We start from the raw sequence: 14,548 nt of genomic DNA on the forward strand, positions 1-14,548 counted from the left end.
GAGATGGCGATTGGGTGCAAAAAAGCAATGTACTATAAAAGGCCACTGGTCGCCTCCGCGACGTTTTCCGACCGGCCCACGAACAGACGAGTGTCACGAGATCGTTTCGCTCGGCCGCACGATGCGACGACCACTGGACGGCAAGGCGAGGCCCGACAGCTTCGGCCCGCGGGAGCGATGGTTGACGGCGAGCGGCTAGTGCGCGATGTCGTGCGCGCGTCAGACGGCGGTGCGGACGGGGCGACTCTCGGACGAGCGACGGACACCAAACCGGCACGGGGCGAGCGAAGAATATTTGAGCCTGCGGAATCGGCGGCCACCGGGTGGACGCGACCCGGCCGGCTCCGGTTCGCCTCACGACGAAAAGAAGAGTGATGCTCTCCCCCCCGCCGCTGGCGTTTCCCGTTGTCGGCCGCGTCTGTCCACCGGTGACAGCCACGGAGTCGCGCGCCACCGGATCCTGTGAAACGCACAGTCTCCACGGGTCCGGCGCCGCTGACGTCCGTGTTCCTGGCTCAAAACAATCGTCACTCACCCGGTGCCAAAAAGTCTCCGCCGCCTGCGTCGTGACGAGTCGTCGACCGCAGTGCCGCCGTCTGACAGGGTGTACCGCCGGGGCGGGATCGTTGCCCACGCCGGTACCGCTAGCCGTTCGCCGTCGTCAACGTCCACCATCGTTCCGCACACGGACCGAAAGCCGTCGGGCGCCCGCCATACCGCCGCGGTGATCGGCCGCATCGACGGCCGGACTCGCGACGCCCGCGACACCCGCCCGTCCGCGAGTGGCCGGAAAACGTGCTCGGGCGACATACCGCCGCGCACCGTCCGTGCTCTGTCTCGTATCCCCCCCCCCCCTTACCTGATTTCGAACCGTCGTCCCGCCGACGTCTTCGGTGGCGCGGGGAGGGGCGGTGCCTGCGGACGCCGTCTCAACGCACGCAACTGCAGCACAGACGAAGAGCGGTGCGTCTGATCCGCCGCCACGCAGATGCGAAAAAACGCTTTCTGCGCGGCGACGGGTCGACGCCGACGCTTTCGTCTGTGGCGGCCGCGTGCGGAGCTGGCAAACCTGCCAGGACACTCACCTCCTCGCCCAACTCTCGAATCGCCACCGGGCAGTCCACATCGTAGCTGTCGATGTACTCCGACGGCAGCGGATCGTCTTCGGCCTGCACCTCCGCGGTATCCTGCAAATCCTCCGGTCTATCGACCACGTCTCCGCCAGACCCGATTTGCAGAATCTCAACTACAATTGTATCCGACATATACGTGTTGATGTCGCCAAATCCGCCGCATTCTCGTTCTATCCTTTCCACTATCATAGTTTTTATGGCGTCTAATGCGCGCACCACATGCAACGCTACGTCGAACTCATCGACTACTTCGAGTCCGTCGTTCACTAACTCCAACTTCACAAAACAAACGGACGTGTCGAGTGCCATATTATCGATAACGATTTGATAGAGAACAGTTAATTAGTTAGGTACGACTTTTAGGACTGATGGAACGCAACTGAGCTCGGCATATGTTTCGTCCGCTATCGGCGCTGGAATTTCGATCATTTCCCTGACGACGGGTGTTGCGATGTGTTTATTATACTAGCCAGCGAGTATCTAATCGGCCAGTATAGATATAATATTTAAAAAACGGCGATTTTGATTTGTAATGTACTTTTAGGTGTTTTATTCTTAAATTATAATAATATTTCATTTCTCTCGATTGAACTGTACGTGGAAACGTTTTAAATAACACTATTACTACTTAAATTATCTTAACAGACTCTAACTTAAGTAGTTATGTAAAGTCAGTGAGTTTAGTTTATTATACAATATGTTCCCGCGGGCTATATAATTATATCATCTATGAACCATTTCCGATCAATTGATTAGCAACGAAAATACAACATCATGACAACGCGAATGTTTGGACGTCGTTGTTGTTTGTTTATTTAGCAAAGTATTTAAATTTCGAAAAATTACCGACGATTTTTAATTTCTTAACCTAATGTGTATATGACGTAGATGATTTTGTGATTACTCTTTTACTTTATCTTTTCATTTAATAACTCATATATTATATAATACAATCGTCGAATTTAATATAATAATTCACATTTGCGGAGATCTATCAATTCACCGTATTATAATATTATTCTTAATTCAACCAACCACATATCGTTCGTATTTCACTTTGGGACACCAAACTGTTTACACTACCAATGTCTTGTATTCTATTATATAGGTAATAATACATATCTTAGGTGGAGTATTTCACTACACAGCAGGTCTGTAGACCACCAACACTCGTTCTTTTGTCCGTTCGTAAAATTTACGAGTGCCGACGACGTGCAAAAGTTTACCTACACCACTGTACCTTGATATTTAATCGATGCGCCTTTACTTGAAGCTATACATTAACATCGCAATAAACCAGGGGTCACCATTTAATATTTTTGAAGGGCCACATTAGGAATCTGAACATTTTTTGTGGGCCTTCAAAATTCTAAATAGATATTCACATTATTTAAAAACCAATAATTTAATGTCGTAATATTGGATATAACATTATGATTTACGATTGCAAGTTTCATTCGGCTGTTTTAATCTAACACAAAGTTATACAGATCTAGTCCGACATGCGTAACGGATATCATTTCATTTGTAGGTCTGAATTTTTTGTCTATATAGCGATCAGATCGGGTGTCACGATAATTCAAAATGTGCCAATAATACGTGTTTAAAACGTCTACGCGTTACACCCAAAGTCATATAATAATTATGAAAATCTGTAAAAATGGTTTTGCGGACGAATGTGTAATAGCTACAGTGCAGGCAAATTTCGCTTAGACCCAACCTACGGTGACGACTTAATATGAACTAAAATATTATTATATTGCAGAATTCACGCATATTATATAAGCCCCATGTGTAGAGGAAAACATTTTATCTAATGTACCTATACAAATATAGAAGTCGATAAAACGCCTTTCCACTATTTATGTGAGTACTAATTTTTTTTTCATTTTTAGTCATTGTTTCCGTAAACTATATAATTGTTTGTGTTAAAACTTTTTTCTCAGAAAAAATGTTAAATTTTGTTTGAAAATAATAATATTAATACGGTCACAGTATCCGTGAACGATGTGCATAGTACATGAATCATTCCCGAAAACTTCGAGGAGTCTTTTACAGTCATCTTTGCGCCGAATAGAATCTATGAAACGACCAGAATCCCCAAACAATACGGTAATAAGTTTACGAACATAAAATCGCCGGGCAGAATTCCTGCCAAACCTTTCTGACGGGGAACTATAATACATTTTAACCGGTACCTCAGGAATACTCCAATTTGCGGCACTTATAACTGGCTGTTAACGCGATTATGGTATAAGCACGACGACTTCAATGCGGAAAATTTCTAAATACTTTGTGAACAGCTCGAGAGCAGCAATATAAAAGTGACAGAATAAACTTGTGCACGACACGACTTACAGTGTGTAAAATTTAAAATTAATTATAAAACTACGATTTTTAACATATCTAGTCTTATTACTTAATAAATCGTATCAATGTCATTTTTGACGTTTGCAGTGGCTATTCACTTTATACCCATATATAATGTGTATGAGATTGTTGGATTTCTATGTTTCTAATAAGTATAAAATATTATGGAAGTATAAAATTAGCTGAAATATTAATCCCGTTTTATTTATCAAAACCATAAGATGATTTTAATTTCCACACGTCTTTCTTAAAGTTGTAGAAATTCATACGGTATACTCATAGTGGTTTACGAATTATTCGTAAAAATAAAATATCTTTTACAAAAATATCGTTTAATCAACAAGCATGAAGTATAGAAACGAAATGAATATTTATTAATAGATTTATCATTATCTTGGTTAATATGACAACGAGTTTACCGTGGTCCACGAGGATGGCTGGACAGTCTGAAAGAAAGTACAACGAGGAAAATTTATAAGAATTTCTTATAGAATTTAATATGAAACATCACAAATGGCGTTATAGAATTGAAAACTTTGTGATATGTAAAAACAAATAAATGTTATGAATAATTCCATTAAAAAAAATACTTTTAATAAGTACCATTATACATAAAAATTGTGTACTTATTTAGTGTTTACTATACATTTGCAACATTTTTTTGGTAAGTTTATTTTTTATTTTTATGTCAAACAATTTCGTGTTATGCAGATACAAATACATTTATTCAGAAACTAAGAATGATATAATATTAAAAAAATGTTATTAATGATGAATATCCTGGATGTCAGTGGATGCAGTAAAATTAGTCCATGCTTCCTAATGATCTTTATCAAATGGATCTTCAATAATTGATATTATTGGAAAATGGAAATTCTTTAATGATTTCTTTGTAAAAGTCTGTTAAAGCTTCAGTTGAGATAATTTGACTTTTGTCTTTTCTGTATGTATTTACCTTATTTTTGAAATCCAAATCGTACTTTCCATCACTGCAATTATTAGTTATTGGAATTCATACTATAAATCATATTATACATAATTAAAGTTATTATACAAACATTTAAACAAAATAAATTGCTTTATAACTGAAACTCAGAAGCATTAACGTCCATTCCAATTTTGATTTTTCCCATATATCTAGCGTTTTTAATAGCTGTTTCAATTAAACGCAAACATTCTTTGCTATCAAGAATATTTGGTGCAAACCCACCTTTATTACCAACTAATGTAACATCTAATCCATATTTACTATTTAGCCTTGATAACATTTTTAAGATTTTGGTATCTACAGATCTCATTAAAAAAAAGTTATTATACCGTCATAAAAGAAAAAAAATTATTATTTAAAAAAAATTATCGTTAAAAATATATTATTGAATTTATGTAAATAACACAAAATAAAAAAAGTTAATAATCCAAAAAAGTGGACATAATACTTTTAATATAATATTTAAATTTAATTTTAAAGCCCCGTACCGATTACCAATTATATGGCCAAATACTTAAGTAAATTTTATGGTGCTATTTTGTATATAATGTTTGTGTACAATATTCAAATTTTCAATTTTTTGTAATTCTTCCTTCAATTTTGGTTTGATTATTCTTTTGAAATTGGTAAACGGATTTACCATTAAGGCGTTGACCTATATGTTTGACAACGTTGCTTAAAATTAAAAATTATATAGCGCGCGCAAACATATCGCCTAAAAAGGTACCGCCGATAAGGACCGCGCGCAATCGTGTCGTACCCGTTTGTTCAGATGAGAACAATATACCTACATTATAGGAAAAAAACAACAGATGAAACTACTTAATTTTTATAAGTAATTATGTAGTAAAATTAATGTTATAACATAAGTTTTAGTCATTTAGAAGATTGTGACACCATTTCACTCTGAGATTTATTATGGCAAAAATATAAAATATTAGAAAAGTTAATACATATTATTATAAATTTAAATATGTGTGGGTATTTTTTAATCATAAATTACTATTTTAACTACCTACTTATTAGGTATAGGTACAGTGTATTATAATATATTTGACGTCTTTATAGTATCACTGTAATAAAAATATAAAATTGAGTGTTTGCTTTTTCATAGAAACGAGTGTTTTCGTGAACTACCAATTCATTTGAAATTCGATTTAGTCATTCACCCAGATCTTAGCTAAAACCATATCATACTTAGTACTTACACTACCCTCTGGTGATTTCTTGGGTCACCAGGAGTTCTAGGAAAACCCTTGGGATTTTTAATTTCTTTCTGTGGTCGTCATCAAAAATTAATAAAAAAATATGAAAAAAAATTAGTGATCTTTTAAAAAAAAAAAATTAAATCGTAATCTAGGTAATACTCGTTAGTTTTCAATAAATATAAATGTATACCATATTTGACAGCATGTCGTCGTTCCAATACAATAATGATGTACGACTGGTGCGCAAATCGGTTTTCAACGTGTAGGTATAAATCTATGTAACATGTAAGTATAATATATTTGTACGGCCTCCCTTTGTACAATGTAAATTTGTCGCTTTGCGGTTTGTTTATAATCGCATAAGTATTATAGGAAAATATGGTATATACATACCGCGCACGCACGTCATGTCGAAAGTTACCTCTAGCGAATAGAACTTTCACTGAATTTGACAATTTATTTTGGATTTAGTGGGTTAGTGAATATTTTTTTTTAATTGGGTAAGTACTTGGGTATGAATAATTTTTAAAATATTGAATTTAAAATAAAATGAAAATAATATAAATATTAAATTTTGATGGTTGATCAAATTAAAAATTATAAAATTATTTATCAATGCGAGAAGTCTATCATAAAATCGTATTAGATTTATACTGATCCGCACGTGCTCGTCGTAGCTAAGCTATAACCAGACATAAGAAGATATATTACACCTAACGTATTCCCCAACTCAGTTGCGATAACACAATGAAAAAAAGTCACATATTAACCATGTAAATTACTCATCATTAGATACTCATAGTCCACTTTTACGTATCAATACTAAACGACATTTTACTCCATCGTGACATCGTATAATTGAAAAATATAATAAGAATGTGTAATTTTTACCTTGGGCAACTTTCACTAGTTTTACCTATATGGCTATATCCTATGCCATAATTAGAGAAATAAGTTTAAATAAATATATAGTATCTACTCCAGATAGAAAATCCTGAGCACGCTTATGATCTTTAAAGAATATAGAGTTTAATTTATTATATAAATCAATAATACATCTAATGAATATATACTAGGAAATATAGCTTTTTTAAATTTTTCCTGTTAAATTCTAAATATCTTATAGTATATAAGTATCTTGGAGATTCATGATTTTGGCTACTCCTCCCCCATTTACTAAACTTTAAAACTTCTAAAATTTGCACATTATCTTTAACGGATTAGTATAATAAATTTCCAACGCTGATAATTGGAAGGAGGGTTAAACTTTATGATCTCTTTCCAATAAGTCTGCCAGTAGGTTTTACTTCTTTCTCAAATCTCAATACTTAGATATCACCGCCAGTCCAATTCACATTTATGTACTAAATAAACGTACACTTTTTGTATTATCAATATATTTATATACTCTTATATAATAAATGGATCAGGGACCATCGTGTTCTTGTAATCCATAATATGTAGAACCTAGAACTATAGCAATGTCGACGTGAGGTTGCTTTACGAGAACGCTGGTGCGGTGTGTAATATATAAATCGTATATGTAGGGGCGTTGGGCATAGGGACACATAAATTATTTCATTTTATTAATTGCCATAATAATTATCCATAAGCATTTAAAAAATATATTATTTAGAAATATGAACAACCAACAAGATATAAAGGTAATACGAAATAGACAGCAACGTAGTAGAAAAATGTGTATAATTCAGCCAGTTTACATTTTCTATACAAATATATAGAAATAAAAACAACTTAATTTAAAAAAAATTCATTAATTTATATATACAAATTTTACAACTGCACATAACAATTATTCAATGATATAATTCTCACAGAAAATTAGTATTATCCGACACTTTATAAGATAACATGGTCAAATAGAAACACAATTAATTTAGGTAGGTATTAAAATTTAGAAATTGTTCCTGAAATAGATAATAGGCGCTACTTTATTTATATAAAATAAGATATGTCAAAAAATACCTACCTACACAATAATAATATAAATATTATATCACGTATTGTAATTTAAATTATTTTCACATATACTTTAAAAATATTAGATATAGAAATATATTTAATCATTTTAAAAATAATATTACTTTTAATTATTATGATATTAAAATTTAAATAATTTTAATACATGGTCTTTGTAGTGTATTTATACAATGTTTATTTCTTGGACGTTCTTTTTAGATTTTACATTTCCCACAATCATACTATAGGTTGAATCTCCTTTACATCCTTTTGTTCCTCATTATTCCATTTTTGCAATTTAGAACTTCCAAAAATCAAAAATGCAATTCCTGTTAATGAACAAAACGCCGCTGATACAATGAATACTTTTTTCCATTGTTCTATGGTTTGCTAAAAAAAACAAATAAGCTAAAATTAAACAAAATACGATTTCATAAAAAAAAAAAATATTATAATCAGTATTATAGAAATTTATAATAAAATTGAAATTGTCTATAGTTTGTACAATTCAATCTTATTTATATTTAGATTATTATAATATTAAATACGATGTACTACTATTAATACCCTCAATATCTTTAACTTAAGGTTATCCATTGTAATTTATTTATTTATTAATTTCAGCAAAAAATTAATTACAATTATATGATACAATAAGTAAATTATTATATTAAGAATACATTAATAATAGCTGATACGTATACCAACTGAGCTAAGCTCGTATCTGAAAAAAAGACAATAATGTACTAATGTGAGTGTTTCAGTGTTTTAGCCTATGGACGTGTATCTAAGAAATAAAAATATGAGAATGAGGATAATTTCCTAGATTATCATGCTTTCTAAAATAAAACATCAACAGTAAATCTCCAATATTAAATATTTTCAAATGACTATATCCACTATATTTGTATTTAATATAAATACTTATACACTTCACATTAATACATCCATATATCTATGAAACTAGCGAAATTGTCTATCTATAATGAATGAAATTTTAGAAATATTTCAAAAAATTACGAATTAATAATAAAAAAAACACACAATGATATAATACCTGTTGAAATGTGATCAATCCTACAATGTATGGTGATATACTAATGCAAAATATCACAATTGTTCCGTTTATGCCTTGCAATACTCCTGCAAAATTTGGAGCTAGATCGACAATTCCTGGAAGTGCTCCTGAAGAAATCGCACCGCTTACGACCACCGCACACACCAAATTAAATATGACAAAGATATCGTTACATCCAGAATACGCAAACGTCAATATAAATAGGCCATGGACTATATTGCTGAAAACGCAAGCTAATTTGCGAACGTTCGTTATAGACATTATATTAGCTTGAATTAAATAATCACATAAACAACCAAAACTGAATGCAAATGGCCATAGAAACAAATGTGGTACACCAGACCAAATACCTGTCTAGTAATGAAAAAAATGTATTATGTCTATAATTTCAAGTCATGAATAAACAAACTTACCTGTTTCAAGTTGAAACCCAACACAAATTTAAAATACGTTGGTGCTTGGAGAGATATTGTGTACATTCCCCAGTTATAACCTATTTGTGATATAATGTTTACTATTAAAGGCAAAGACGTCAAAATTGATTTCCAAGGAGTTGAAGACTATAAAATCATTTTAAATATTATGAAAACATAAATATTTTACCTAATGCAAATATAATATGAAGTGTAATAATAATATTCTACTTACGGATACATTTTTGACGATAGAGTTGCCTAGACTGTTTTCTATGTATTTTAGTTCTTTCTCAGTTATAGTTGGATGCGTTCTTGGTGAATCATATATAAGAAAAGTCCAACACAAATGCCATAGCAAACCAATTGATCCGGTAATGTAAAATACACTCTCCCAACCCAACCAATCCATTAAATAACCACATACTATATAAGTTATAGCCGTTCCAACGGATGTACCTTCACAACACACGCGATAAACATATAACTTTTAAAATTGGTTTTTCTGTAAAGTTTATGTAATTACAATTTTAATTTTGGATTTTTAAGTTTAAATAATATTATATATTATGGATAATAATTAATAAATAAATTATATTATAGTATAATATGATTCTATTGTGGCATTTTGATACTTGAGTTATGTAGGGCCTAGATAAATTGGGACCGCGATAATTTTTGTCCATTTTGAAAGCGATAAGTTGAGTCCCGGATATAAAAAGGTAGTAGGTAAGTTGGGTCCCAGAAAACCATTGGTGCAAGTAGGTCTAAAATATTAAAAACTTAAAACTTTAATATTTTTTAATAATTCTGTTACAGTTACAATAATACGTCATATTGCATATTATAATATATGGTACACCGCCTGGACACCAATTAATTCTCGTTATATAATTACTCGTTTAGAATTTGTTAAATTTGTATTATTTAAGTTTGTATCTAAATATTAACAATTTTTTGATTATTATTATTTATACCACATATTGTACAATTTGACAAACTATATTTGTTTATATTTACCTTACTAGTATTGTTAACATTTTTTACCAGGACACCATTTTTTGAGTATTTATTCCATTATTATTTATTTAGAACATGATATTATAAAAACCACATATACTTTAATTTATATTTTTTTATCCGAAACTCGACTTACCTACAACCTTTTTTTTCCCGAGGCCCAATTTACCGAGATAAGGTCATTTGGGACCCAATTTACCAATCCCGTAAATGTAATCTAGCACGTCTCTAAATACTAGGCATGCTCGTTATATCATTTAATAGTTAATTAAAGTCCATTATTAACTACCTATCTAGCAATATTATGTTTATAAAAATATAAAAAATATTTCCATGACAGCTTGCCATAATTATTATTCTTATAGTAGTCTTGCAAAGGGCACTTTTTCTATTCTCAGAAAGTCAGAATAAATCAATAAAATATTCATATACCTATTGTAGATTAATCAATAATCTGTTGGAGTGTATATTTCATATTATTTGCATTTATTATTAATAAGTTATTAATAATAACCAAATTTCAAGTCAGCTACTTTTTTTTCGGGATCTTGGCCATAGAAAAATATACTGTTTCATTCAAATACAGATGATATAATATATTTATATTATGTAAGTAGGTAGAAATAATGAGAACAATATTATACTAATTACACTATTTGAGTCTTTGCCGAATTGAATAATTTCGTTATTTATTAAAAATAAATAAGTTATTATAAGATATTTACATAAATATTTTCATTTTAAAATACATAAAAAAATGTAAATCGTTGTATATATTTTATCGAGTTATTAATTTCGAAATGCGAACCTCATATTGACAAAATAATTGACTATTAATTGAATTTTTCTTAAATGTCAGATCCAGAGTACTGAGAGCAACAAATCATCAATAAATTATCATATATATATATATATATATATTAACTAATTCAAAATTGTATTCTATAACTAACTATGAGTAAACTAAACTAAAAATATAAATACCTAAATATGCTGACACGAAACGGCTTCTTTCGTGAGGTGGTATCCATTTACCCGTCATCGCTTGCATTGATGGCCACGCTAATCCAGCTATGAGGCCTTGAAAAATTCGTATTGAAATCAAAGCTTTGAAATTGAATTTGGCCGATAAAGGTATCACACAAGTAAGTAGAGCAACTAAACCGTTACTGTAGCCAAATATGGATTTAGCGCCAAATTTTTGTGCTAATAAACCACCAGGAATTTGCAATACCATATGTAACCAAAAAAATGATCCCTTAGCCATATTTTGTTGGTGTTCATCCCATTCGAAATATTTGTCCTGATGATAAACAAATCGAATCATTTTTTTTATTAAAAATTAAAAAATATTTGAAATATAATATTCTAAATAAAATATTTAATTTAAAATCAATACATTTAAATAGTTAAAAATTGATTTTCTATTATCTATTCTTATCCTAATATTTCGTATTATATCTACCAAATAGTGATCTGTATTGAATACTAAAATGTACAACATTTATATTTCACATATAAATATTTGTTATTAATTCTTATTTTTCATTACGTTTAAATACATAAACAAAAAAATTACCTACCACAGCTATTTAAAAATAGTTTTTATAGTAAATTATTATATTTTTATAACACTTTTGTATTTTTTTTACACATTACTATTTATTATATCCACGCCAATACGTCATCATTTGTGGAAAGTGATATTAAAGTTTTCTCTTACTAAGAATTTGCTTTGGGTAATTTCTTAAATATTTTATTCAAAATAATTTTTTATTTTATATCGTATAACTGTATATAAGTCGTTAAAACACATAAGGTACCAATTAACATAACTATAGTAATTTTAAAGAAATCAGCATTGTAAAATTAACTGTGAACATCAATCATCATGATTTGATGATTGTAAAATATACATGATACTTTTTTGTTACATGGGTTGTTGATATAATGTTGTTTTATTCCATATACCTATTTTACCTATCTGTAAACCTAAGTTTACAGCTTAATATATACATGAAACATTGGTAGGGAATCATCACTTTTACATTTAAAATTTCACTGTGAATGATTTAACCTGGTATAATTACCATACCGGTTAGGTACTTATACAAATTATCAAAATTTAATCAATACACACATTAATAGTAAATTTACCTTTAAAATTTACAAAGAATAATATTATTTTAGTATTTGGTATCTTTTTGTATTTTCAATTTTAAATTCGTAGTGTAACTAAAAAATTGAACATTGTCAAAACACATGCCGTATATTACAACGTTCCTTATAAATATTTGTAAAAATAATACTTACATTATCTATATTAGTGTCAATTAGGTATGAAGTATTCTGCAAAGCACTATGGTTTTCATAATATTCGCTTTTCAATCCGCTTTTCATAATTGGTCGAACCATAGACACTATTGCTATATTGAGATTCATTCGTAGCATGAAATTCATTCCAAATCCCCAAAAAGTCATATACCATAATATTGTCCTTTCTAAAATCATAATAAGTAGTTACATGTTAAATTTTAATAAACAATTTTTCCAACAATTAAGAATAATTCTATGTAAAATAAATATAAACTAATAAATCGGAACAATTACAAGCTAGTCACGATGAAATTCATAATTACGATATTAATGTTATTTAAAAATTTAAATTGACTTAGTTCCTATTTTTAAACGCAATCAAAAGTTATTTAAGATATTTTACCAACTCTGCATGTTTTAACTGTTAAGTTTTTGCTTCACAAATATTTGATCGCTAAATATGCGTGAATAAATCACCACTATGCGATGCTAAATTAAACTGTTAATTGATATATTGCAAATATGATTATAAAATATGCAATCTTATTTTATTGCCGGATTACACGTGCAACTTGAAGAGCAAAACAATGTTAAAACCACAGTATATCTTTAATCTTAACCTTTGATTGTATAATCCTCGAAAATCCAATAGTTTCTTAATATTTTAACAGCTATATATTTATTAAGTCATGCGAATTATGATAGTTATGAATTTACGATACTAAATTGTTTATTTTATACATAAAAGGACAATCTATTATTTTTCAATGATAACAAAAAATAAATATCCCTACGTATAATATACCTATAATGAGTTAGTATTACAATATTATGAAATTGATTTTTATGACTTTATTTATACTCACACTCACACAGTTCAGACATTTGAAACGTATTATACATTAGAAATTGCTATATTAATAAATTTGATATTTTATACTCATTATAGTTATGATTTTTTTTTATAAAAATGTATATTGTAGTATATCTAGCCCAGTAGTTCTCAACTAGTGGTACATATCTTTGAGTAAATACATAAGAATGAATAAGAATATTAAACATTATGTATTAAGACATTAATTAATAAACATGCACACGAATAAACAATATATGTCCAATTTTAATAACGGTTTTTCATAACGCAGTACCTTCACATAGAAGCCTCTTCACTTTTATGTTATAATTTATTTCACTTTATCATGCTTATTGATAAATATTTTGTAACAGATTGTCTAGATACAAGATTATGTTTAAAAAATAATTATATACATAATTAAAGCAAGTAGCCCGTATGATTTATATAATCATATCAATGAAGATATGTATTATTATTATTATTATTATTATTATTAAGACACAAATATTCTTTCAAGTGGAATATGAAGTTTTAAAAGCTTGTAGGTGGTATTAGGATGTACTAATTTTAAAAACCACTGGTATATACCAAAAATGGATATATGTATTATTTAATTAAATTTAAATATAATAAAAAGTTTAAATCTTTAAATTATTTTTGATCTGTTCTAGATTTGTTTAGGCAATAGCTTTGTTTAAACCTTATAATACATTTTCAAATTGTTTGACTAAACATAAACATTGTTATCAACATTTAATAAAATAACTCTAAGTAAATCTAAAATTTTAAATATTATTTTTTATTTAGCATAAAATAAATCTCAACATTTTTAAATATTATTGTAGATAATTTATATAACAGTAGAATGTTTGATGGTTAATATTTTTTGAATTACAATAAAAAAACTAAAATAATTATTTTTAAACCATTATTAAAATTGAAGATTGAAGTATTTTGTGTTTTACAAAAAATATATAAAATAAAAATCATAACTTTGTAAAACCAATATATTCATCGCTATTTTTAGCATTTAAAATAGAATATTAATAATATTATTCATTCATTGCCACTTAAAAGTGGCATATTGATGCACGTTGCTGAACTCTGGTATTATTCACATACTTTTATTTTAATAATTTTTTTTTTTTTTACGAGTCGGGGGTGTACTGAAAGAACCTCTACGCGG

General features: G+C 30.4%; 1 protein-coding gene and 1 pseudogene across 1 annotated transcript; both read right to left on the reverse strand.

The window, feature by feature from the left end:
* Window positions 1-4,268: 4,268 nt before the first annotated feature.
* Window positions 4,269-4,771, reverse strand: LOC132926293 (enolase-like; annotated as a pseudogene).
* A 2,615-nt stretch (window positions 4,772-7,386) lies between these two features.
* Window positions 7,387-13,039, reverse strand: LOC132917031 (vesicular glutamate transporter 1-like). The gene is made up of 7 exons (XM_060977542.1): window positions 12,914-13,039; window positions 12,504-12,691; window positions 11,175-11,493; window positions 9,406-9,629; window positions 9,171-9,317; window positions 8,737-9,111; window positions 7,387-8,069 (listed from the first exon to the last, which is right to left on the reverse strand). Exons 1-7 carry the CDS (start codon window positions 12,918-12,920, stop codon window positions 7,917-7,919), a joined length of 1,413 nt encoding a protein of 470 aa, XP_060833525.1. The 5' UTR covers window positions 12,921-13,039; the 3' UTR covers window positions 7,387-7,916.
* Window positions 13,040-14,548: the final 1,509 nt, after the last annotated feature.

Source organism: Rhopalosiphum padi, chromosome 1 (genome assembly GCF_020882245.1).
Source record: "Rhopalosiphum padi isolate XX-2018 chromosome 1, ASM2088224v1, whole genome shotgun sequence".
Taxonomy (NCBI): Eukaryota; Metazoa; Arthropoda; class Insecta; order Hemiptera; family Aphididae; genus Rhopalosiphum; species Rhopalosiphum padi.